Below are 27627 nucleotides of genomic sequence, written 5' to 3' on the forward strand. Positions count from 1 at the left end.
TTATTTTATTATTTATCATTAGTATTGGATACTTACCACACTGTTATGTGTTCTTTAAAGGTAAGATTTAAATGGACAAATACAACCATTTTTCCTACTATAAATAAAACTGCAATGCATATTCTTTTTTAATAAGAAGTAAAAAAATTTTGGAGTTTCTAAGGACTACTATCAGACTAAGATTATAGCAGATAAATGAATTTTAAAAAAACCTCACCAGTTAACTCACCCTTTTTAATAACTGATTTGTGAGGTTCTGTAGTGTGTTCACAGTGTATGTCTTCATGAGGTGCAAAGCTTTAGAAAGACATTGCTTAAACTTCAGTAAATATACAGGATAATCTTTAAAATTTGGCTATAAAGGAAAGGGAAAAATTTACAAAGAGGAAACAAACACTGACAAAGCAAACTTTCATTGAAAACCAACATGTACTTTATGTAAAGTCATATATAAAATAGATTGAAAGTTCCATGAAGACAAATATTGTGACTGTCTTGGTCACAGCCAAATCACCTGTGACTGGCACAAAGCAGGGGCTCAATAAATATTTGCAGTTTGCCCTGGCCGGTGTGGCTCAGCTGGTTGGAATGTTGTCCTGTAAACCAAAAGACTGCAGGTTTGATTCTCAGTCAGGGCACATGCCTGAGTTGTGGGTTCAGTCCCAGTCAAGGTGCATTTGAGAGGAAAACCAATCAATATTTCTCTCCCTCTTTATCTCCCTCCCTTCCTGTCTCTCTAAAAATCAATAAGCATGTCCTCAAATGAGGAGATATATGTATATATATATTGCAGTTTTTAGCAAACTATATATTCAGTACTCCACAGACTTCAAGGCTACTACATCAGGCTCAACTAGGAAAAGAATACAAGTAGGGGAAATAAATATAGCTATAAGCCCTTGGGGAATAATATCTAGGATAACAGGAATTCAACAGCCTAAAAACTGTTCATCCTTTCAAATGGGTTAAAGCTGTGTCAGTCAGGACCTAATTCGACTCCAGGGGCTGCCTCAGCAGCTGAAAGTACCTTTTACATCACTATCAACAGTAACTAAGAATTTACCACAGTTTTTCAAATATATTAGAAAATATATTTTTCCTTTCTGAAGGAATAATTACAACCTAAGAAGCCAATTAATAGGGGTGTTAAGATATCTTAAAAACATACAGAAATACCATGACTTACATGAGATGAGATATATGTTATACAATCATCTAACTTGGCCAGCATGGGTATAAATCCTTCACTATTCACAGACAATGTAGGAGAATTCAATTTCTTTAAGGGAAAAAAATATTGATTCATTAAAAAATATATAAGTAAAACTTGGTAATTATGTATTAAAATTAGCATATTTCCTTAGCATAACAGTTATACTAATGTCTTCATATTTTGAGTGACCAAAATATCCTCAAATGTAGCCTATGTGTAACAATAAAGGACAACTAAAAAAGAATACTGATTTAATTCAGTTTATTGCTAATGAGTTTTAATGGGGCTCTTGATGACATGACAAATATTTTATATTACTCCATTGTACTCCACAGACTTCCTATTTACTAGTACTTTACAACATACATAAATTTTCTACTTTCAAACACTGGCTATTTCCCCAAGGTTAAAGAATTAACTAGCGTGTCATACTATGTTTAGCAGTCATATTATGAAAGTAAAATATAATAAAGTATATAAGTGATAATGTTAATAATATTAAGTATAAATATAAGTGTTATATATAAGTGTGATATTTAACATTTAATATAATATATAACACTGTATATTAGAACTTAAAGCAATATAATATACAATATTTAGTGTAATATAAATATAATAAATATATAAAACCTAAGTAAAAACAGCCAATTATTTCTTATCTCGATATACAAATAGCCTGGCAATCAACTATTTTCCATTGTATTTCATTGTTAACTAGCTACTAGTTTTACTCCTATGTCTTTAGTAAATTATAATTGTGATTTAGTATTTTAATAACATGATGTATATATAGCTATGATTAACTTATGAACCAGAAATATCATTTAGCAGCAGTCTTTACTGACATTACTTTGGGATACAAGTATGCGGTAGAGCACTACACTTTTCCTCACGCTAAATATGAGATTAGTTTTAAAGATTTTTTTTATTATTATAGTTTAACCACAGCAAGTTTAAAATTTAACAATTCTTACACAGCTTACAAATAAGACACTGTAAGAAGTAACCAAAAAAGACACTTTTAATAATAATACAATTTAAACATAACTATTAAATCATATTTGAAAAAATCTGAACTGGTGATAGTATGTCTGTCCATCAGCCACAAACAGGAATACTTTCAGCAAGCAAACTATTAAGTTAAAATATCACTCATAAAGTGACTAACTTTACAAAAAGTAAAAGAACATGCTTACTGTGTTAATAGTTTCCAATTCATTAAAATAGGATAGCTTCTGTTGAATGTTTTCAGCCAGATCAACAAGTTCCGACTTGCATTTTTTAAAAGAGAAAAATCAGTTATTGTAAGAACACAGAACACTCCAGTCTCAAAATTACACTGAATTGTTATATATTAGACATAAGATTTCAGAATAAGGTTCAAAGACTTTTGCAATCATGGACCAAAACAAGCAATGATTATTATAGTAAATTATATATAATCGTATTAAATAGTAAATGATTGCCTTTTTCAAAACAGAACACACAGTGAAAACTCTGAAATAAACATAGTAACTTATATATTCTATATTTAAGTTGCAATTATTTAAGCACAACTTATATCAGTTCATCTTTTCTTAAACCCCACCATTGCCACAATCACTATGATTATCTCAAAAGTATCAATGATAAAGAATGAACAGAACAAACTATTATATCCTCTTCACTCTGAAATTGTCTGACACCGGGCAGTTCAAAACACAGGAAAGCTCGCCCGTGCCCCTGTTCACATAAGCTTATTTAGAATGAAAGCAGGATGTCAGCATAATATTTTGCATGCTCAGGACAGGGCCTCATACAGAGCAGTGTTTAATATGTAGTTAGAGAAATTAAGAAAACTAGAATTATATCCATCTATTTTAAAATAAAACAATAAATATAATCACTGACCCCCTCTCCTACTCCAAATTACCTGTTCTTTTAGAAGTTGTTCACAGGCTTCGTGTAGGGTTCCTGTCTTATTGGACACAAAAAGATACTGTTTCTGCAATGATTCCAGATGCTGAAGAGCACTGTTTACATCATTCAATATAGCATCACACTGCTCCTGAAACCCAGACAAGTAATCCCTCATCTGTCTAGAAAACAGAACCAAAAGGGGATTGGCAATAATATTTTCCCCCAATAAGCATAGAAAATAACCAAAGTCTCATTTTTTAACCCAAATGCTTGAATTTCAGGAAGAAAGTCAGACCTATGCACTACAGTTCATCATATCCAGAAATGTACCAAACGCTATGTTACAGACTATTTCAATAATTAAGGAAAATTACTGAAACTAAAAGGAACAACAAAAGGAATCAGCCTTGAAGTCATAAACTGGCTTCTCACATGGAAGACAACAAATCACCAGTTCAACTTTCAAAGAGTGGGAAACCAGGGCCATCCCACGAATCAAGTAGGTCAATTCTTCAGGTCACTTTCACTGTGGAAAGACAGTGTAATGTCATGGGAAGAATTTTGGACTTGGAATTAAAAAACTGAAGTCCAAATCCCAGCTCTGCCCAAGTCTCCATGACATTAGGCAAGTTACTTAATATTTCTTGGCCTCAGTTTGCTCATTTGTAAAATGGGAATATTACCTTTCCTCACAGAGCTACTATAAAGATTAAACAGAATGATACACAAAGTATAGTCACTTAATAAATGTTCAATGAATGCAAATGCTCAAGCCATAGTCCCCAAATCAGCCAGAAACTGTAAACCATCATTTCTCCCATGGTATCAATATACACAAACAGAGAACATCATAGTTACACCCTATAATCTAGGTGGCCATCCCTAAAGTCTCTTGGGTCTCTCCTAAAGAAAGGCAACAAACATCTCTTAGAGGTCCTGTAAAATTTCCACTTGAACCCAAACCTTTCTAGAGTTATGAAAAAACCAATGTCTGCCTCCCTAACTTATTAATTACAATGTAACTTTTTTAAATTACACAACTTCTAATACCAGTTGACCCAAATCCTCTCCCTAGCTATTTTTAAAGAAAATATCGTTGCTGAGGTTTTCTCTGTGCCTTAATTTTGTTTATTTGGAGACACAGATTACAAAATGCTTCAGGTGACTGACCTAATAATTAGGATAGCCAACAAATCCAAGAACCACATACCTATATTTAGTTTCTTCATCCTGATTCATTTGAGTTTGAAGCTTTGCAAACCATGAGAAAAACTAGAAAATAAAAATGATTATATTGTCAATAAACCTAAAACAGACAAAATGAAAAGTTGCTATGTGCTAAACAGCAAGTTAAAGGGTAACACTAATTCTTGCTTGGGGCTCAGACATTAATAATCAGTTTTAAACCAGGAGAAAATTTAATTGCATGGTCAATGTTTACATGCTAGAAAAAGCAAAGGATAGGTGGGAGGTACGGGTGGGTGGGGCAGTGGGGGGGGGGAAGTGGAGAAAACTGTGCTTGACCACAATAAAACAAAAAAATAAATAAATAAAAAATAAAATAAATAGGGGCTTCCGGCCAAGATGGAGGTAAAGGTAGACACACTGTGCATCCTCGCACAACCAAAAGAACGACAACAACAATTTAAAAACAAAAAACAACCACAACTGACAGAAGATCGAACTGTATGGAAGTCCGACAACCAAGGAAATAAAGAAACATTCATCCAGACCGGTAGGAGGAGTGGAGACAGGCAGCCAGGGCAGAGAGGACTAACGGCAAGGCTGCGGCTGGTGGACCCAGCGAGGTGGCGGATTGTTGAACGCGGCAGGCCAGGCTGCAGCTAGCAGACCCCGCGGCCCCACATTCGAGCATAGATAGACCTGGAGGAACGGCGGGGGAGCGAAACAGATTGCCCAACCCAGGGCTCCAGTGCAGGGAAATAAAGCCTCAAACCTCTGAGTGAAAACACCTGTGGGGGTTGAGGCGGTAACAGGAGAAACTCCCAGCCTCACAGGAGAGTTCATTGGAGAGACCCACAGAGGCCTAGGGCGTGCACAAGCCCACCCACTTGGGAATCAGCACTAGAGGGTTCCAATTTGATTGTGGGTAGCAGAGGGAGTAACTGAAATCCCGCAGAGAGTGGAGCAGGCGCCATTGCTCCCTCTCCGCCCCTCCCCTACATACAGCAACACAGAGCGGAGACCAGCGTTACTCTGCCCCATTGAACACCTAAGGCTCCACCCCTTTACATAACAGGCAGGCCAAGACAAAAAAAATGGCCCAAATGAAAGAACAGGTCAAAGCTACAGAAAACATACAACTAAGCAACAAACAGATAGCCAACCTATCAGATGCACAGTTCAAAACACTGGTAATCAGGAAGCTCACAGAAGTGGTTGAATTTGGTCACAAATTACATGAAAAAGTGAAGGCTATGCTAAGAGAAACAAAGGAAAATGTACAGGGAACCAATAGTGATGGGAAGGAAACTGGGACTCCAATCAACGGTGTGGACCTGAAGGAAGAAAGAAACTTCCAACCAGAAAAGAATGAAGAAACAAGAATTCAGAAAAATGAGCTTAGGAACCTCTAGGACATCTCGAAACGTTCCAACAACCGAATTATAGGGGTACCAGAAAGAGAAGAGGAAGAACAAAAAACTGAAAACTTACTCAAAAACATAAGGAAGGAGAACTTCCCTAATCTGGCAAAGGAAATAGACTTCCAGGAAGTCCAGGAAGCTCAGAGAATCCCCAAGAAGCTGGACACAAGGAGGAACACACTAAGGCACATCATCATTACATTCCCCAAGATTAAAGAGAAGGAGAGAATCTTAGAAGCAACAAGAGAAAAGGACACAGTTACCTACAAAGGAGTTCCCTTAAGACTGTCAGCTGATTTCTCAAAAGAGACCTTACAGGCAAGAAGGGGCTGCCAAGAAGTATTCCAAGTCATGAAAGGCAAGGACCTACATCTAAGATTACTGTATCCAGCAAAGCTATCATTTAGAATGGAAGGGCAGATAAAGTGCTTCTCAGATAAGGTCAAGTTCAAGGAGTTCATCATCACCAAGCCCTTATTATATGAAATGTTAAAGGGACTTATCTAAGAAAAAGAAGATAAAAAATATGTACAGTAAAAATGACAGCAAACTCACACTTATTAACAAACCACACCTAAAACAAAAACAAAGCAAGCTAAGCAAACAACTAGAACAGGAACAGATCCACAGAAATGGAGATCACATGGAGGGTTATCAACAGGGGAGTGGGAGGGGGAGAGGGCGGGGAAAGGTACAGAGAATAAGTGGCATAAATGGTAGGTAGAAAATAGACAGGGGGAGGGTAAGAATAGTGTAGGAAATGTAGAAGCCAAAGAACTTACATGTATGACCCATGGACATGAACTATAGGGGGAGAATGTGGGAGGGAGGGGGTATGCAGGATGGAGTGGAGTGAAGGGGGGGGAAAATGGGACAACTATAATAGCATAATCAGTAAATATATTTTAAATAAATAAATAAATAAAATGGGTCATTTTCAGAGTTAATTAAAAAAGAGTATAAAATATGTAAGAAATGTTTTTTCCTGAGAGGCTAAAGCCTATTTGCTAGTTTACCAAATCTGAGTAGGTAACATAGGGCTTTGAGTAAATATTAAAATATTATCTAGCACAGGGGTGTCAAACTCATTTTCACCGGGGGCCACATCAGCCTCACCATTGCCTTCAAAGGGCCAAAATAATTTTAAGACTGTATAAATGTAACTACTGCGTAACTGTTAAAGAGTTGAAATTACATTCAGCCTTTTGAAGGCAACTGCGAGGCCCTGCATGAAAATGAGTTTTGACACCCCTGATCTAGCAGGAATTGTGAGAATATAAGCTTATAAATAATATAACAGATTGGTTTAAGAACATGGACTTCTGGATCAGCTAAACTTAGTTTGAATTCTGGCACTATATTATGAAAATATCTATTATTAAAAAGAGATGGGGCCCTGGCTGGAGTGGCTCGGTTGGTTGGATGTCATCTTGTAAACAGAAAGGTCACAGGTTCAATTCCTAGTCAGGGCACATGCCCAAGTTGTGGAATCAGTCCCTATTCAGGGCATGTGCAGGAGGCAACCAATCAATGTTTTTCTCTCACACAGATGTTTCTCTCCCTCTCTTTCTCCCTCCCCTTCCCCTTTCTCTGGAATTAATAAAGGAGAAAATAAAAGCTTTTTTAATGTTTTTTTTAAAAAGAGATGGCTGACCTTAAACAAGCATGTGGGTACTTTTTGAACTAATGGAAATGTTTTATATCTTGATCATAGTGGTAGTTTCACAGGTATATACACTTGTCAAAACTCATCAAGCTGTATACCTAAAGTGATTATACTTTATCGCACAGAAATTTAACTCAGTATTAGATTTTTCTGCATTTAAAGAGAGATGTGCAAATTTAATCCAAAACATTTATTTAATAGTCCAAATAAGTTCACATACCTGGTACAAGATTATCTTCTATAATTCTCAAGTGGGATTTAAGTCAAAGTACACTTTATTCTCTCAAGATACTAAGTTTGACGAGTACAGTACCTTAGCTATCATTTGCTGAACAATGATTTTGTGTCTGCCACACAATGCATTTACAGGTATTATCTTACTTAATTCTCACAAAAAGCCTATGACATAGGTATATAATTATCATTGTTTTCCTCATAAGAAAACTAAAGACCTAAAAAGATGAAGTAATTTTCCTAAGCTCACAAAGATGGTAAGTGATGTCGGTGACTTTCTGATCAAGGGCCAAACTCCACAGCTGGAGCTCTTAATCACTCTGCAGTGCTGCTTCTCGACTTACTATATATGCAAGTCAGCACATCTGCTTTACATTTTACTCAGTAATTGCCTCAGCTTTGATTCTTTACAGTACAGAAAGAAGAGCAGAGGAAGTGGCAGAAGAAACTACTGTATATTTAAGTTTATAATCAGTAATAAGCAAAAACCAAGAAAAGATTACACATGCTATTATTCAAAATAGCTATTGGGGTTATCTAAAGAGAATATTTAGGTTTTTGAAAAAGAAGTTACCTAGCAATAGGCAGAGAGGGGTTCGAGTCTGTGTCTCTATACATGCCCAAGCATACACACAGGCACGCTGGCAGGGACATAACATAGACATACACTGGAGGAAGTCAAAAATACATAAAATATTGTAACCTTAATAAATACAATAATCTATCAGCATCCAAATTTGAAATACCATATTTTTATCTCTATTACAAATATAATTGGGCAATAGGTTCATTTAAATACTTAATAGCCACAACTGATACAAAATCAAGAATGGTCTAAAAAGATTAGATGTTAGCTACTGGGTGGGGCAAAAGTAGGTTTACAGTTTTGAGTACACAAAAGTTTATTCTTATGTTATTACTTATTAATTACTGTATTACTTCCCATATGAAAAACTGTAAACCTACTTTTGTCCCATACTATATAGTTTCAAATGTTCAGGACTTTTAATTAGGACCTTTTTTATTAGCCCAGTCTCGAGGTATTTAAAATAATCAAACATCCTTCGAAACAATACTGCCACTCACCTGCTGTGCAGTTTCGATTTTTTCTTCTTCCATTCCTAATGAAATGAACCCATTCAAGAGAATATCTTCTGTAGATTCAGGTACTATTGAAGTCTGTGAAACGGGCAGGGGCTGGGATGTTAAACTGCACAAGTCTTCAATTGGGAGCTTGAAAAAAAGACAGCCACAAAGACATTTAAATAACCTGAAAATTCTCTTAACTCAAAATTGAAATTACATCTCAGTTGTTTTGAAAGAGAAATGAATGTTTTCTATTAAAGAGTTTGAGGTTAATAAATGCAATATTAACATTTATAACTAAACTATATATTAAATGCTAGTCTTGAAATGTAAACATGACACTGATATTCCAATATTAGTTACATATGGCTTTTGAGTTGCTTTTTTAATACTGGCGGTGATTCTGTGCTAATCTACACACATTTTCTTAATTGAACCTCCTGTGAACTAGCACCAGAAAAAGGAAAAAACCTGTGTGCTGTTGAAAGTAGCTTGCCCTCCCCATTGTATAACACAAAAGCCTGACCTTATTAATACCAATAAACAGAAAACAAATCACAACCAAGAAGTACCAGTAAACATTAATTCCTTCTACCACTTTCACTGCTGGCACACTTCACCCACACCTTCTTGCTGACAAATTCTGAAATCATAATTAAACAGAAAGAATTTCAGAGTTTCCCATCAGTTTCAGAAGAACCCCACCTACAAGGCCTCAACTTTGATGCCATCAGACCTACAATACTTTCTAGTTCTCCACTGCTCCCAAAGATAGCCCAGGGGTTAACTTAACCAGCAGTCTATACAGACAAGCTATTTTTAGACCTAAAAGAGAGTGTTGATGCTGGGAAGTTGTAAAAGAGACTAACTGTTTTGTTTCCATTCACTTTCAGCCCTGAGGGCATGACATCTAAGTTCCAGCAATATTAAAATATTGATCCAAGGCCTTTTATTACCAGGTCTTAGGAAACTGCCTTCCTGTCTATTTTTCTAGATACAGAAATTTCATTGGAAGACAGTATTTTCTCTTTAGAGCAAAAATAAGCTAGATGCAAAATACACCATCACTAATTTAGAAATACAACCATTTAAATTGATTTTTTTAAACAATAGCACATAATTCCTGGCTTCCATAAATTTACCAAAACTGCAGGGTCACTGAAACCATCTTTGTTTTTAGTGTGCAACACATTTTTTACTGTCATATCAAATGGATCCAGGGGTGTCATACACATGTGCTTGGTCTGTCATTTGAAACAAAAAAATATTTATCGTCTAATGTACTTTAAAAGTAAGATCATATGAAAACTCTGGATACCTGAGAAGGTACTATAAGTACTCCAGATATAATCTGTAATCTAGCTGCTGTGAGTAAATATAATAGTTTGAATGTATGAAAGAGCATTCTATTTGCACAAATACTAACTACTTTTCAGTCATAAGGACTTCCAAATAGCAGAAGCAGGAGGAGGCTTCCTGTCCCGTTTTCTTGTTCTCACTAACACAAACATTTTTTCTCAAAGCACTCAAGAGAGAAGCCACACTGCAGCTACTTCTAAGAAATAAAAGAATATGAGAAAATCTCCCAGTTAGGCACCTTTACTAAGCTGTCTTCTTTTCTCAAAGCAACTGGAATAGAATGGCAAATTGGGAACTGGGGACAGGGAGTCACAAACTTTCCTGTTCAGACCTCTCATTCACTCCCGAAGTGGAAAGGACTAAATGCATCTGACACTGTCCTGACTTCCAGATGGAGTAGATAGACATTTACTACCAGCAAAAGAAGAGCACAGATCTAGGCTCCTGATGGGCAATCCTAGAATGCTACTGTATAGTTTATGTAAATAGGGACACTAACAAATTAAATACTAATTACAATAATCTACCATGCCTCTCCGGACCAGCTGAACAGGTACAGGAAAAAACAAGCAAATACACCTTTCTCTCCCGAACTTTACTTCTTGCACAGTTCTGGGCTGGGGAAAATCATTTTATAAACAACCTAATAAATTTATTCCCTAAATGAAACCTGATGTTACTTTCTCTGAAGCAAATCATGAAGAGGTATAGATTGAGTCTTAGAACCTTCCTCAAGGAAAATAAACTCTTCTTACCTTTGGTCTGAGTCACACCTATACCAGCTCAGTGTGGTATCATTCTAATCTATTCTTAATAAATTAAAGATGTTAAAACGTTTGGAGGGCAAAAGGTACATGGAAAATACCATCAGGTAGCTTGCCATGTGCATTTTACGTACATGATTTCATTTCACGATCACAGCTCCCCATAAGATAAGAACTATTATAATTCCCATTTTATAAAGAATTAAACAGGTTCAGAAAAGTTAAACATCATGTCTAAGGTCACACAGCCTTTAGAAAAAAAGTTGTAACAGGGCAAATTATTTTAGCATTTTATCAAGAATTACAAAGTCCACCTGACTGATGTAGCTCAGTGGACTGAGCACAGGCCTGTGAACCAAAGGGTCACCGGTTCAATTCACAGTCTAGGCACATGCATGTGTTGGGGGCCAGGTCCCCAGTTGGGGGTCAGGTCCCCAGTTGGGAGCCCGGGAGGGCTGCATTAAAGTTTCTCTCCCTCTCTTTCTCCCTCCCTTTCCCTCTCTCTAAAAAATCAATAAATAAAATCTTTAAAAAAGAAAAAAAAGAATTACTAAGTCCAGCAGCAAGAAAATGGCTGGCCTTCACCACTAAAAAAATTGCCCTGACTACAAGAAAGCAGTCTACCTAATATTCTACTATAAATATAGTAGAATACCGCAAATTCCCTTACCTAACACCAAATAAAAAGGTATAACTCCTTTCCAAGATAACACTAGTTCTCTTTCATAAAAGAGAAAGCTATTTCTAAAAAAGTTAAAGGCTTTATATTTGCTAAACATTAGTTGGACTCTTGCTATACAACTAACTTGCCTGGTTCCAGCTGTCTGGGATGTAACTTACTTGTGAAAATTGTGAAACACTACAGAAAATCTTTTACAGCTATACTGCTTAGACAAAATAAAAATTGAGGCATTCTTTTCAGCACCACTGTTAAAAGCGTGATAATGGGGGGAAAAAAGAGAGAGAAAAATTCAATTTCAAAGTCTTCCCACCAGTCATATAAGCACTTTAGTAAAGAGAAATGAGGGCTACAGAGAACTGAAGAGCAATGAGAACTTTCCCCTGAAGAATCCAGTTTGGGTAAATAGCAGGTTATTTCATTCTCACAGAAATCTATTACCAAGTCTGCATGTACCAGATGCCCTTCACTACATGCTTAAACTTGTCAAGCTCATCCCCTACCCATGACTGCACTGCTTTTTCCTCCAGCTTAAATATTTTATCTCTAGTCTTTGCATGGCTGTCTTCTTGTTTTCTATCATGAGTTCTCACCCCAGACTGTTACTTTCTTAGAAAGGCCTTACCTACTTATCCAAGGGCACACACACCTCATCCCTTTGTGTCATACCATCCTGGGTTTTGTTGGGTTTTTTTCCCTTATATCATAGATCACCACCTGAACTTACCTTCCTTCTTTTTTTATATGCTCATGGTCATCAAAATTATATCAGCTCCATGAGACTAGGGATCTTGACTTACTTATCTTTCTATCCTCAATTCTGAGTCCAGAGTAGGCACATAAATATGTTCAATGACTGCATGAAGCTAATGATAGGTATTGTATTGTATAAATGTGAAAGAATAGGGTAAAAATGAAGATTCTATTTACTTCACACCAAACCCTTTCCTTTAAGCTCACTGAGAATAAAAAATAATAGTTTATAACCCATGACAATAAAACAAATTGGGTTATATTTCTTGTGAAATATCTCTGCCCCCCTCACCTCCCACTGTGATGTTCAAGCATCCTGCTCCAGTATCAGGCCAAATCAATTACGAAGAGACTAGAATATTTACAGAGCAACTTCTATTATCCAGAGCACAAAAGACTTTAATAGCCAAGCCAAAGAAACTTCCACTTACTTCCTCATTTATTCCAAACCCACTTCCAGCACAGCACGCTAGAATTGGACAGAGAAACCCAAGAAAGAACACCTCTATTTTATGGCAAAGCAAGAAACAGTAAAAGTGAAGGAACTTTCAAATCAAAGTTATTAACCTCAGATGTTTGAAGGCAGAAAAAAAAAGTTTAAGTCTCTAGATTTAATCTGCCTTTGGACACAATTCCGAATCATGTAAAAAGAATTCTTGCATCCTTACTTGCCACAGATGGCTTGCCTCACTGCTCACATGCCCTGCCCTGCTGATGCGCCACAGAAATGCTTCAATTACACGAGGTCCTTTGCCAGATTAGGGCACTGGCTCCTCACCACACTCGGGCTTATGCCAAAGATATAAAATTTGGTGCATATGCTCAAGCCTTAATGTTTCAAGGTGTCAACCTTTTAGCTGATGTTATAGCTGTTACCACGGAGCCAAAGAGAAAAAAGAGTGATTTTATTTTTAATCCTAACTTGAGGACACTTTTTCATTGCTTTTTAGAAAGAGGAAAGGAGAAACATCAATGCCAGAGAGAAGCACCAACCGGCTGCTTCCTGTACACTCCTGGACCTGGGATCTACAGGCCCACACAAGGGGTGGAACCCACAACCTAGGTGTGTGCCCTAACCAGGAATCAAACCTGCAACCCTTCAGTTCCGAGATGACACTCCAACCACCTGAGCCACACTGGTCAGGATGAGAACAGTGATCACTGAACAGAGTTAAGGAAGTCCCAAAGTAACAAAAGATGGTGTGACTGTTACAAAGTCCACTGACTTAAAAGATAAATAAAAAAATATGAGCACTAAACTGGTTCAAGATGTTGCCAACAATACAAATAAAGAGGCGGGGGATGGCACCACTGCTGCTCCTGTACTGGCATGCTCTACTGCCAAGGAAGGCTTTGAAAAGATTAGCAAAGGTGCTAATCCAGTGAAAATCAGGAGGGGGCATTGTTAGCTGTTAATGCTGTAATTGCTGAACTTAAGAAGCTGCCTAAACTTGTAACAACCCCTGAAGAAATTGCTCAGGTTGCTATGATTTCTGCAAATGGAGACAAAGAAATTAGCAACATCATTTCTGATGCAATGGAAAATGTTGGAAGGGCATCATCACAATAAAGAATGGAAAAATACTAAAAGATAAATTACTGTATTTTGCCAAATATAGTGCACTCCCATGTATAATGTGCACCCATGTTTTAGTGCTGCCCATGTATAATGTGCATCCTTATTTTTCCCTCAAAAATCTGGGCAAAAAAGTACACAGCAAAATATGGTAGAAATTAATTGAAGGCATGAAGTTTGATCAAGGTTACATTTCTCCATACTTTATTAAAACAGCAAAAGGCCAGAAATGCGAATTACAAGATGCCTATTTTCTACTGAGTAAAAACAAAATTTCCAGTGTTCAGTCCATTGTACTTGCTCTTGAAATTGCCGATGCTCACCGTAAGCCCTTGGTCATAATTGCTGAAGACACTGATGGAGAAGCTCTAGGTACCCTTGTTTTCAATAGGCTAAAAGTTGATCTTCTACTTGTAGCAGTCAAAGTTCCAGATTTTAGTCACAATAGAAAGAACCAGCTCTTAGATATGGCTATTGCTACTGGTGGTGCAGTGTTTGGAAATGAAGGATTGATTGAACATCTTGAAGATGTTCAGCCTTGTGATTTAGAAAGCTGGAGAGGTCATTGTGAGCAACAATGATGCCACATTCTTCAAAGAAAAAGATGACAAGGCTCAAATTAAAAAACATATTCAAAAAATCATCAAACAGATACTACAAATAGTGAATACGAAAAGAAAAAACTAAATGAGTGTCTGGCAAAACTCTCAGATGGAGTGGCTGTGCTCAAAGCTGATAGGACACGTGATGCCGAAATGAATGAAAACAAAGACAGAGTAAGAGATGCCCTCAATGATACATAAGCTGCTGTGGAGGAAAGCATTGTTCTGGGAAGGGGTTGTACCCTGGCTCAAAGCATTCCAGCCTTGGACTCATTAAATCCAACTAAAGATCAAAAAATTCGTATACAAATTAAAAAAAACAACAACAACACTAAAGCCCTAGCTGGTGTGGCTCAGTGGATTGAGTGCTGGCCTGCGAACCAAAGGGTCACCAGTTCTATTCCCAGTCAGGGCACATAGCTGGGTTGCAGGCCAGGTCCCCAGTTGGGGGGCACACAAGAGGCAACCACACAATAATGTTTCTCTCTCTCTCTTCTGCCTTCCTTCACCTCGCTCTAAAAATAAATAATAAACAAATCACTCAAAATTCCTGCAATGATCATCGCTAAGAATGCAGGTGTCCAGGGATCATCAACAGTTGAGAAAATTATGTAAAGTTCTTCAGAAGTTAGTTATGACACTATGCTTGGAGATTTTGTGAATATGCTGGGAAAAGGAATCATTGATCCAACTAAGGTTGTAAGAACTGCTTTACTGGATGCTGCTGGAGTGGCCTCTGTTAACAATAGCAGAAGGTATAGTCACAGAGATTCCTAAAGAAGAGAAAGACCCTGGGATGGACAAGATGGGTAGAATGGTAGGTGGTATGGGAGGTGGCATGTTCTAATCCTAGAAGAGTGCTCATCATTATTGATAACTGTGAGAGGATGCTCAAGGTAGTGCTCCTCACCCATAACTTCAGAGAAGTCACTTGAAGGAAACGACTGAAAAAAAGGCTGGCTGATGTATAAGAAAAACACTGTAACCATCAGGCACTGGTTTCAGTTGACAACATATAATGGTATACTGCTGTCATTGTCTATGCCTACACATAATTTTTTTTGGGGGGGGGTTGTTTTCTTTTTTTGCTTTGTATTGTTTATAGTTTATTTTTCTGTATATTATGATGGTTTTGCATTTTTAAAAATTTTTGTTGTTATTCAATTACAGTTGTCTGCATTTCTCCCCACCCCTCCACCCCACACCTTTTTTTATATTTTTAAATAAAGATTTTTGTACATTCCTGATAACTAAGTGCAAGAGCCATGTACCAATGTAGTGCTTTCAACTTAAATCATGAGGCAGTTTTACTACTATTCTATTAAAATCAGGATTTTAGAGCTTGCCATCATCCAATGAAACATTAAGAAGCAGCTTTCTGTGGAGAGTAAGAATAACTGTACAGAGTAGAGAAATATCCAATTATGTGACAACCTTTATGTTATAACAATGTTTAAAGTTTAAAAAAAAAATGCTTCCAACATCAAAAATAACTACCATCCCTAATAAAATAATCCTACTAAACCTGGTCTCACAACCAGAAAAAGGTTGTCAAACATCTGACAATTCATAAAATGTATTTCTTGCTATTTAACTAAATTGAATCACACAAGCAGTAATATGAATATCTCAATGATAATTAGGATTAAAACCATTGACACTAAAACCAAAAACCAGTCTTATCTAATAATGTACTGACCCAGCTTTCGAAAAAAATTCATTTTCATTGCTTTGCAATCGGTCAAATAAGTCGTTGTCCCACAACCTGAACTTGATGGGCGAGCTCACTGTTCAACGTGCGATGAAACTGTCACTCAGGATCAAGTTTTGGTTTGCCCCCGTGGGAAAGGGATGCTGGGTTATTCATTAAGGTGATAAACGAATACCAATAGGAGGCTGCCTTGTGACAGCAGTACTGTGCCTCGGCTGACATCAGGAACACCCGGAGCAGTAAGCCCAGGGCAAAGCTCCGAGGACAAGGCTCCGGGACAACCGTCCCATGCTGCAAGGTGGACACCAGCCACTGGACGCCCTAGCAGCCATCCCCGGGCGGGAAGGGAGAGTCAACAGTCGCCGGCAGAGGCCTGACAGCCCGGGAAGGTGAAGGTGAGGGGCCTCTCCTACCCTAGACGCCACTGCGATCAAGGACAAGTGAAGAGAGTCCATAAACAGGACTCTACGAGGCCAAGGTCCGCCCGCACGATCACACGCGAACACCCCAGCCAGTTCCCATGGGTCGCCTCACCTCGGGTGGCACAGGCAGGTTCTCTGCCGCCGCCTTCAGTTCCAGCACCGAGTCCACCTGCCTGTCGGTGAGCGGTGCCGTAGTGTCGGGTCTCCGATCCCACAGAGCTAGCCTCTCCCGAGAGTCCCGCTCCGTCGCTGCCGCTGTCATCAGCAGTTGCGCCGTCTCTGCCATAGCCACCACCCCCGCCGCCCTCAGCAGCAGAGGGATTGTGCGAACCCCGAGAGACAGGCCTGGACCACTTTCCAGAGTGCCAGGGCTTCCAGCTAAGCACAGCCAGCGGGACTCGGCGAGCGGAAACGGAAAAAACAGAACCGGAAACGCTTCCACAGCGTGTGGGCGGGACTGAAGTCAGGACAGACGTGGCTTTAAAAGGGTAAAATATTTCCGGTTACGAGGTAGACGTACAGGGAGGCTACATAGACCCTGATGGAAATAGAAATGCCCCTACCGGAAGTCTCTTCCTCAACGTCAATAACTTTATTGTTACGTGTTTTTTACGACAATTGTGCTAACAAACGCTGCGGGCAGGGGTTTTCTTGAGCTTCCGGACTTACTGCCTAGGCTTTACAGCTGGATAGTCTGGGTGGAGTGTATTACAGTGTGATTGCCTTGCTGACTTGTTGTCTGTTTGACTGCCTGGATCAAAACCACGAATACAAACTTTTCCAATGTCCAATAACTCCACTGTTAGAAAACTAACATAAAAACACATAAAAATTCAAAGATTTTGTGTGCATCAGATATCATTAATAGTACTATCAACTAATCGGAAACAACCTAAATATCCAATATTGAAGAATTCAATCAATAATTCATGGCACAGACATGTAATTGGAATACTATTCTGTCATTTAAATCATGTCGACTTCAACAAAAATATACTATTGGATCATAACATAAATACCCGTGAATCCATACTAACATAAATAAATGAATTAGTAAGTGGGGGAGAAGGAACAACTCTTATCTTACCCACTTTGAGAAGAATTCAAAAAAATGTGAAATGAGGAAAATAGTATTAATTGTAGCAGGCAAACTCTAAGGATGAATGCTAAAATCAGTGGGTTAAAGTTTGAGAACAGAAATTAGCATTTTATCAAATGATCTCCCCAAGATATCTATTAATAGCAAGGGAGCCTACTAACTTTAGGTTAGAAGCACCTGACAGACATCACCTTAACCAAGTGTTCAAGTCAACATCATCATCATAAAACTACTAACATGATAGATCTAGGACACAATGTCATTTCTGTGGTATTCTTGCCAAAAATGCAAAAACAATGTTCTAAACATTAGAAAACATCAAGCAACCTCAAATTGAGGGATGTCCTACAAAACAACTCACCAGTATCTCCAAGTGTCAAGGTCATGAAACATTAAGAAAGACTGAGGAACTGTTGTATATTGGAGATGAGGGAGGCATGACAACTAGATGCAGTTGGAACCTGGATTAGATCCTGGGATAGAAAATGTAAAATTATGAGTAAAATATAGATATTCCAATAAGGCCTGTAATTTAGGTAATAGTATTATGCCAATGTTAATTTCCCAGTTTTGATTATTGTACATAGTTATGTAAGGTAATAACATTAGGGGAATATAAATGAAGGGTACACCTCAACTCTATACTACTTTTGCAACTTTCCTAAAGTTGAAAATTACCTCAAAGACAAGAATTGAAACTCTAATGTTGTAGGAAATATTTCTCTCTCTGGAAAAATGGTTGTGATGTAATTAAAGAGAATGATATAGTATATGAGCCTATTGCCCAAGAGAAACATTCCCAAAACATTTACAGATGGTTGGGATTACTAATAGGTAATTTTCTTCTCTTCCTCTTCTTCCTATTCCTCTTCATCTTTTTTCCTCTTCCTTCTTTCTCCTCCTCCTCCTTATTTTGCAATGAATTCTGCATTTAAGAGTAAGGTTTTTGTTTTAATCATTTAACCCAGCTTCAGAGCACTGTTGCCCCATCACATCAATTCACCACTATTTCCTAAAGAAAGTCATCTCGTAGATATGTACACATATGTAGATCTGTATGTCTAAGTACCTAAAAGATACTTGCTCTTCTTCAGACCAATCTCTAGTTTCAAAAATCTCAGAAATGAAGTTAATCCTGTTGAGTTTTGTGATGACAACTTTTCAGCAAACATCTTCTTTCAAGGGCCAATATAAACTGCCTCTCCCAAATATATTTCTATTGCAGATTTTCCCAAATTCATGATTACTCTACTTTCTTCTAAAATTATGTTTAATTAAGATATTTTCACCAACCAGTGATTCATCATGCTAAAGGGTTGCAGTGTAGGTCATGGTACCCTTGGAAAAGATCTGGGTGGAGGCTGAATGTTTAATCAGCTACTGTGAGATCAAATGAGGGAAGAGGAAGGTAGATATGTAAAACAATAATGCTTGAATTATTCTTGGATTGAAAAGTTGAGGGAGCTAAGGGAGTATAGCTGTGCCTAGTCACCAGCTGGTTCCGTAGGGATGATGAAGAGACAAGAACAGTGAAACAGTGTAACAGCAGTTTTTATGGAGTATTTTAATTTTGCAGAATACTCGCAAAGAAGTACATACACTTAAACAAAGCAGTTGCTCACAATATAGTAGAAAGTGTGTTATAAAATACGCTGAATTTTCTACTTCAGATTCTAGTGCTCTTTTCTGTATGGATAAATATTATCTAGCACCCCTGGCCCCCTCCAAAGAAGTATAAATTTCCTATAATGGACAATTTTTTCTCGTTTATAGCTGGTGATTAGCTTATTCCCAAAACCAATAGATGACATGGCAAATACAATCACAGTTTTTATTTTCTACTATAATTATTACAATATATATATTTAATTCAAGTATTGGTAATTGTTCCCATATATTAATTCAAACTGATACAGTAAACATTCATATTGCACATATCGTGCATATGTACACAAAGATACACATAGATATTCATATCCTATGTGTGTGTGTGTGTCTGTGTGAGGGTGGGTGTGGAGGGTAGAATGACAAGAAAATTGCACAGGCTATTTTGTGAAAAGTACAGAGATGATGTCAAAGTTGTCCCTAAATGATCAATATCCCCATCTCACAGTAGATAACATTTTTTTTGTAAGGTGTTATTCACATTTCACTTTTAACCACTAAATTGCAACACTGTAAGGTTAGAGGCGGTTCTTTTTCATTTAGACATACGTAAACAAAACACATGAAGATGAAGTGAGTCACCAAAGACATTTTGAGAATGAAGGGAAAAGTTTACCTTTACATGCTCTTTCTAAAGGGAAATTTGCCAACACTAATCAAAAAAGAGGCTGGAAAAATAAAAGGAAAAGATAGCACTATTATCCAGCAATTCTCTCTCAGAAACTTTACCCTAGAGAAAATTTTTAAAAATTATTTTATTGTTGTTAAATTACAATTGTCTGGACTTTCTCCCCACCCCTCGCCCCCAACCCAGCCAAACCCACCTCCCTCCCTTGCTTCCTTCCACAATCTCCCATGACTTTGTCCATGTGTCCTTTATAATAGTTCCTGAAAGCCCATCTCCCCACTGTCCCCAGCCCCCTCTGGCTATTGTTAGATTGTTCTTAACTTCAATGATTCTAGTTATATTCTGTTTGCTTTTTTCTTTTCTTGATTAGGTTCCAGTTAATGGTGAGATCAAATGGTATTTGTCCCTTATGGCCTGCCTTATTTCACTTAGTATAATGATCTCCAGTTCCATCCATGCTATCCCAAAGGCTATGAGCTCCTTCTTTCTCTCTAATGCATAGAATTCCATTGTGGAAATGGACCATAGTTTTTTGCTCCACTCATTTGCTGATGCGCACTTAGGTTGCTTCCAGTACTTGGCTATTGTAAATTGTGCTGCTATGAACATTGGGGTGCATAGGCTCTTTTGGATTGGTGTTTCAGGGCTCTTAAGGTATAATCCCAGTGGGGGAATGGCTGGGTGAAAAGGCAGTTCCATTTTTAGTTTTCTAAGGAAATTCCATACTGTTTTCCACAGTGGCCTCACCAGTCTGCATTCCCACCAACAATGTACTAGGGTTCCCTTTTCTCTGCATCCTCTCCAACATTTGTTTGTTGATTTGTTTATGTTGGCCATTCTGACTGGTGTGAGGTGGTACCTCATTGTGGTTTTAATTTGCATCTCATTGATGGCTAGTGATGCTGAGCAACTTTTCCTATGTCCCTGGGCCCTCTGTATGTCTTCCTTGGAGAAATCTCTGTTCAAGTCCTTTGCCCAATTTTTAATTGGGTTGTTTGTCTTCCTGGAGTGGAGTTGTGTGAGTTCTTTATGTATTTTGGAGATCAGACCTTTGTCTGACGTATTATTGGCAAATATGGTTTCCCATACAGCTGGTTCTCTTTTCATTTTAATGCTGTTTTATTTAGCCATGCAGAAGCTTTTTATTTTGATGAGGTCCCATTTGTTTATTCTTTCATTTATGTCCCTTGCTTTAGGGGACATGTCTGTGAGGATGTTGCTGCATATTCGGAGTGTCTTGAGATTTTCCTGCCAATGTTTTCCTCTAGGACTTTTATGGTGTTATGACTTATATTTAAGTCTTTATCCACCTTGAATTTATTTTTCTGTATGGTATAAGTTGGGGATCGAGTTTCATTTTTGTGTGTGTAGCTGTCCAGATCTCCCAACACCATCTGTTGAAGAGGCTGTTTTTGCTCCACTTTATGCTCCTGCCTCCTTTTTCAAATATTAATTGACTGTAGAGACAGGTTTATTTATGGGCTCTCTGTTCTGTTCCATTGGTCTATGTGCCTGTTTTCATGCCAGTACCAGGCTGTTTTGATTACAGTGGCTTTGTAGTACATTTTGATATCAGGTATTGTGATCCCTCCTGCTTTGTTCTTCTTTCTCAAAATTGCTGCAGCTATTCGGGGTCACTTATGGTTCCATATAAACTTCTGAAATGTTTGTTCTATATCTATGAAATATGTCATGGGTACTCTAATAGGGATTGCCTTGAATCTATAAATTGCTTTGGGTAATATGGCCATTTTGATAATGTTAATTCTTCCAATCCATGACCATGGTACATGCTTCCATTTGTTTCTGTCTTCCTTAATTTCTTTCTTCAGTGTTGTGTAGTTTTCTGAGGACAGGTCTTTTACCTCCTTGGTTAGGTTGATTCCTAGGTACTTGATTTTTCTTGTTGCTATAACAAATGGGATTTTTTTTCCTGATTTCTGTTTCTGTTGTTTCATTGTTGTTATACCGGAATGCCTTTGATTTCTGAGTATTAACTTTGTATCCAGCTGTTTTGCCAAATTCATTTATTAGGTCGAATAGTTTTCTGGTGGAGTCTATACGATTTTGCATATACACTATCATGTCATCTGCAAACGGTGACAGTTTCATTTCCTCCTTTCCAATTTGGATGCCTTTTATTTCTTTTTCTTGTCTCATTGCTGTGGCTAGGACTTCCAGTACTATGTTGAATAGGAGTGGTGAAAGAGAGCATCCTTTTCTTGTTCCTGATCTTAGTGGGAAAGCTCTAAGTTTTTGTCCATTGAGTATGATGTTGGCTGTAGGTCTCTCATATATGGCCTTTATTAGGTTGAGGAATGCTCCCTCTATTCCCACTTTGCTGAGTGTTCTCATCAGAAATGGGTGCTGTACCTTATCAAATGCTTTTTCCACATCTATTGATATGATCATGTGGTTTTTGTCTTTGCTTTTGTTTATATGATGTATTATATTTATTGATTTGAGAATATTGTACCATCCTTGCGTCCCTGGGATGAATCCCACTTGATCATGGTGTATGATCTTTTTAACGTATTGCTGGATGCGGTTTGCCAATATTTTGTTGAGGATTTTAGCATCTATGTTCATCAGCAATACTGGCCTGAAGTTTTCTGTTTTGTTATGTCTTTATCTGGTTTTGGGATTAGGATGATGCTGGCTGCATAAAAAGAGTTTGGGAGTCTTTCATCGTCTTGAATTTTTTGAAATAATCTATGGAGGATGGGGGCAAGCTCTCCCTTAAAATGCTCTGTAGAATTCTCCTGCAAACTGTCTGGTCCAGAGCTTTTGTGTGTTGGAAGCTTTTTGATGACTGTTTCAATTTCACCAGGTGTTATTGCTCTGTTCAGGCTTTCTGCATCTTCTTCATTAAGTTTTGGAAGATTATATTTTTCTAGAAGTTTTGTCCATTTCATCTAGGTTTTCAAATTTCATGGCATACAGTTCTTCGTAGTAATTTCTTACAGTACTTTGTATTTCTGTGGTATCAGTTGTAATCTCACCAGGTCTCTGTGGGTGCTACTCAAACCTTGTTTCGCAGAGGAGGGAGCAATTAACCCGGCTCTCTCCCGAGAGTCCTGCGGCATATCCAGCGTGTGCTGGGCCTGGGGCTGCAATCGTCCTGGTCCTCGTGCTGGTCCCAGGGACCTTATTGTCCTGAAGCACACTCCTTACCATCTGAGTTTTCAGTGTCCTCTACACTTTTTGGCCTCCTATCTTCATATATGCTGCAGTACTGTTGGCTATTCGCTTTGTTCCTCAGTAGATCGGCTAGGTGTTTCACCTGTGTGCAAGGGGACGTGGACTCTGCTCCCACCTACCTCGCCACCATCTTTGTCCAGAAATTTCTTAAATATGCACAATAGTACATGTACATTATAGCTTGTAATGGATAAAAATGGATACAATCTAAATATTTTTTGATAGGGTAATTGTTTTGTTCCTGTTATCTATTGTTCCCTAACAAACTAATCCAAAAATTGTCCCCTAGAAGAACCACCATTTTGTTTTCTTTCATAATTTTGTGGGCCAGGAATTTCTTCCAGGCACATAAGAAAAGAATCGTCTTGCATTGCCAGTCAACATGGAGTTGTAGGTAAACACGGCTCACCTCCTCACACAACCACATCAAAATTACAACTAAACTTCAGAACAACCACCACTCAGAACCATCAGAAATCAAGTTAATAGGAAGTCCAACAACTACAGAATTAAAGAAAAACATACATCCAAATTGGTAGGACATGCAGAGATGCAGAGACATGGAGAACTGAACAGTCTGGTCCCACACCCACATGTGAGGGATAAAAATTTGGGAGGAATATCTCAGAAGAAGGAGTCCAGCCCCACACCAGGTCCCTGAGCCCAGGGTTCCAGTAACAGGAAGCTAAGTCCTCATAAATTCTGGCTGCAAAAAAAAAAGTAGGGATTGACATGGTAGAACTGCTGGAGTCCCAAGCAGTTCCTCTTAAAGAACTCACACATGGACTTACTCAGACTCACTCCCTCTGAGCTCAAGCACCAGAGTAGCAGTTTGAAAGGCACTGGTGGTATATGGGGAGGAACTGAAGTGTGGCTTCAAGGTGGGAGCCGGGGGACAGCTTTCTCCTAGACAGAAAGTGGGCAGAGGTCATTGTCACATTTCTGAATCTCTCCCAACAGAGCCACAGAGCCAGCGGGCTGGTGCTATATCTGAGACTCCATCAACCTGGCTAACACTGTTTGCCCTGCTCTGAAGATCCCCTGAAACTCTGCCCCATCCAACTAACAGGCCACCAGACTATCAACAGTGGCTTTTCTATATGAATGCTGGTGTTGGCTCATGCTTCACAACCTAAATCCTGAAAAACGCAACAGCCAGCCTCAGTGAGCCCCCAGTGCCCTCACCTCTTGCTAAGTGGCCCTAGACATGGCACCAGCAGCAGCCAGCCTAGGTTCATGCCTTGGCTTTGCCTAGTAATCTCCAAGTCCAGCACAAGTAGGAGCCATCTCAGATTGCTTTATAGCCCATGCTGGGTAGCCCCGAGCAGAACACAGGTAGGGGCTGACCTTGGCCTGCATCACCTGGGAAACCCCAGAGCCTGAACACAGTGGACAACTACAAACGTCAGAGCACCACCACCCTGCCCCTGTGCAGCTGATCCTTCATGGAAGGCTGAGGTTGGTGGTCAGTGGTCACAGCCAGTCCTTGAAGCTGACTTGCCTGGGTAAACCCCTCCCACTGACCTGTCAATATCAACAAAGGCTCAACTACAAGACGAAGTACTCAGCCCACAGGAAGGGTGCACCTCAAGGACAATAGCAGAGTGGGTGAAGCCGAGAATCAAATCAATGATTTGGAAAATAAGGAAGCAAAAAAACAACCAATAAGAACAAGAAGAAAAAAGAATCCAAAAAAACCAGGATAGTGTAAGCAGCCTCTGGGACAACTTCAAGATGTCCAACATCACATCATAGGAGTGCCAGGAGAAGAGAAAGAACAAGAAATTGGAAAGCTATTTGAAAAAACAGTGAAAGAAAACTTCCCTAATTTGATGAAGGAAATAGACATGCAAGTGTAGGAAGCACAGAGTCCCAAATAAGATGGATGCAAAGAAGCCCACTCCAAGACACATCATGATTAAAATGCCAAAGGTTAAAGAGAAAGAGAATCTTAAAAGCACCAAGAGAAAAGAAGTTAGTTGCTTACAGGGGAGCTCCCATAACACTGTCAGCTGCTTTCTCAAAAGAAACTTGCAGGCTAGAAGGGACTGGCAAGAAATATTCAAAGTCATGAAAAGCAGGGACCAACAGCCAAGACTGCTCTACCCAGCAAAGCTATCATTCAGAATCGAAGGGTAGATAGTGAGCTTCCCAAACAAGAAAAAGCTAAAGGAGTTCATCGTCATGAAACCACTATTATATGAAATGTTAAAGGGACTTATTTAAGAAAAAGAAGAAAATCAAAACTGAACAATAAAATGGCAATAAATACATATAAACAATCAAATCTAAAAAAACAAACTAAGCAAACAAGAAGAAGAGAGACAGACTCATGGATACAGAGAACGTTTTGAGGGTAGCCACATGGGAAGCGGGTGTGGGGGAATGGGTGAAGTGGTGAGGGAATTAAGAAGTACATATGGGTAGTTATAGAATAGCCATGGGGATGTAAAGTACAGTATAGGAAATGTAGTAGCCAAAGAACTTATACACATGACCCATGGACATGAACAAAGATGTGGGGATTGCCTGAGGGAGTAGGGATGCCAGGTGCAGTGGGGCACAAGGAGAAAAATTGGGACAACTGTAATAGCATAATCAATAAAATATAATTAAAAATACAATGAATAGATAAGCAAAATGCAGTCTATATATACAACAGACTATTATTCAGCCTTAATGAGGCAGGAAATTTGTAATGTACTACAACATAGATGAATCTTGAGGGCATTATTCTAAGTAAAATAAGCCAGTCACAAAAGAACAAATACTGAATGATTCTACAATACATATATGAGGTAGCTAAATTAGTCAAAAATCATAAAATCGGTAAGGGTAATGGTAGTTGCCAGGAACTATGGGGAGGAGAGAATGAGGAGTTATTGCTTACTAGGTATGGCATGTCAGTTACACAAGACAAAGAGAGTTATAGGGATGGATGGTGGTCATGATTGTACAACAATGTAAACATATTGTATTTAATACCATTAAACTGTACACTTAAAAATGGTTAAGATGGTAAATTTTATGTGTATTACATTACCAAAAAAAAAAGTACCCAGATGCAAGTTCTGAGATCTTATTTTCCAGCCTGGGCCTGTAACAGGGCCACAAGCATGGGCACTGCTAAGGAATTAAGAACCAAGATACACTCAAAACAATTCATCTCAAAAGCTCTGGAGATGGATGATGATGGTGGTTAGACAACAATGTGAACGTACTTAATGCCACAGAACTATACACTTTAATGTGGCTTAATGATACATTTATGTATATCTTACCATAATTCTAAAACATTTTTAGCCTGAACTGAACACAGGCTGACAGAGGTTTGGATTTCTCTGAAACTTGGTGAATAAAAGCAATCAGTAGGATTGTTACCTATAGCACTCTCACTTCGACTCTGACTCCTTGTGACCTTAAAATAATACTTACCACATAAGGGCCCCAGAAGTAATGAGCAAATCTTAGTAGGCTGCTTCCATTTAATGCAACAAGTATTTACTGCATTATCTACTAAGTGCAAATTACTGTTTAAAGAGCACAAAATAGTACAGCAAATTAGAGTATTAATGCAATTCAAGATGAAGTTGCCAGTGGCCTTAAGCAGTTCTTGGATATTTGTGACCCTGGCTCTAAGATATGGATTCCTTTTAAGTGTAGAATCACCAGAACTCTCATACATACATTCAGTGAAGATCTTCTCTTCCCAGAAATATATGAGTATTTGCAAGATTACAATTAATGAAGCAAAAACCTCATAAGGGAAAATGTAGCTCTCTCTACCATATAATGCAATGAAACAATTTAATTTGAAAGTAGTATTGTCAGAGGGAGACAGAATTATGTAAAACACCCCAGGAGCTTACAGGGTAGGTACAGTCTACATGATGTGCTCTACCTCTAGAGGTTTCACCCCACTGTCAAAAACAATACTTAGAAATTTTTAATTATAAAATATTAAGTTCACTGAATAAAAAGTTAAAAACTGAAATAAACAGCAAAAGTTTCCCATTTATTCTTTCAGCTCAATTTTGTTTGATAGACAATATACTTTTAGAAATATTATATCATTTAAAAATAAATAGTATATTATATTTACTTCAACTCCCATTTTCCCCCACTTACTATAACTTGGACATCTATATTCCAAGATAGTCCTTTTTTTTCTTTGTTTTAACTTATAAAATATAAGCTTTTAGAACCAATAGAACACAATTCTGCATAAATTATTAATAACCCTTTCCACCCTGTGATGGTTAAATTTTGTGTCAACTTGGCCAGGCTATAGTGCCCAGTTATACAGCAAATACTAGTCTAGATGTTAATACAAAGGTATTCTATAGATGTTGAATAACATCTGCGATCAGTTGACTTTAAGATTATACTCCATAATGTGGGTGGGCCTCATCTGATCAGTTAATGGACTTAAGGGGTAAAAAAAAAGTCTCCCAGAGAAGA

General features: G+C 38.2%; 1 protein-coding gene and 1 pseudogene across 1 annotated transcript in view; one reads left to right on the top strand and one right to left on the bottom strand.

Moving 5' to 3' along the window:
• Nucleotides 1-17081, bottom strand: part of COG3 (component of oligomeric golgi complex 3) — an 80556-nt gene extending 63475 nt beyond the window's left edge. The window contains exons 1-7 of the mRNA XM_024569630.4: nt 16686-17081; nt 8708-8854; nt 4326-4387; nt 3129-3294; nt 2413-2487; nt 1187-1279; nt 230-355 (exon numbers count right to left, since the gene is read on the bottom strand). Coding sequence (XP_024425398.2) covers nt 230-355; nt 1187-1279; nt 2413-2487; nt 3129-3294; nt 4326-4387; nt 8708-8854; nt 16686-16859 — 843 coding nt within the window. The 5' untranslated portion in view covers nt 16860-17081. The remainder of the gene's footprint in view (nt 1-229; nt 356-1186; nt 1280-2412; nt 2488-3128; nt 3295-4325; nt 4388-8707; nt 8855-16685) is intronic.
• On the top strand, nt 13565-16660 carry LOC139440502 (60 kDa heat shock protein, mitochondrial pseudogene; annotated as a pseudogene).
• Nucleotides 17082-27627: the final 10546 nt, after the last annotated feature.

Source organism: Desmodus rotundus, chromosome 13 (assembly GCF_022682495.2).
Source record: "Desmodus rotundus isolate HL8 chromosome 13, HLdesRot8A.1, whole genome shotgun sequence".
NCBI lineage: Eukaryota > Metazoa > Chordata > Mammalia > Chiroptera > Phyllostomidae > Desmodus > Desmodus rotundus.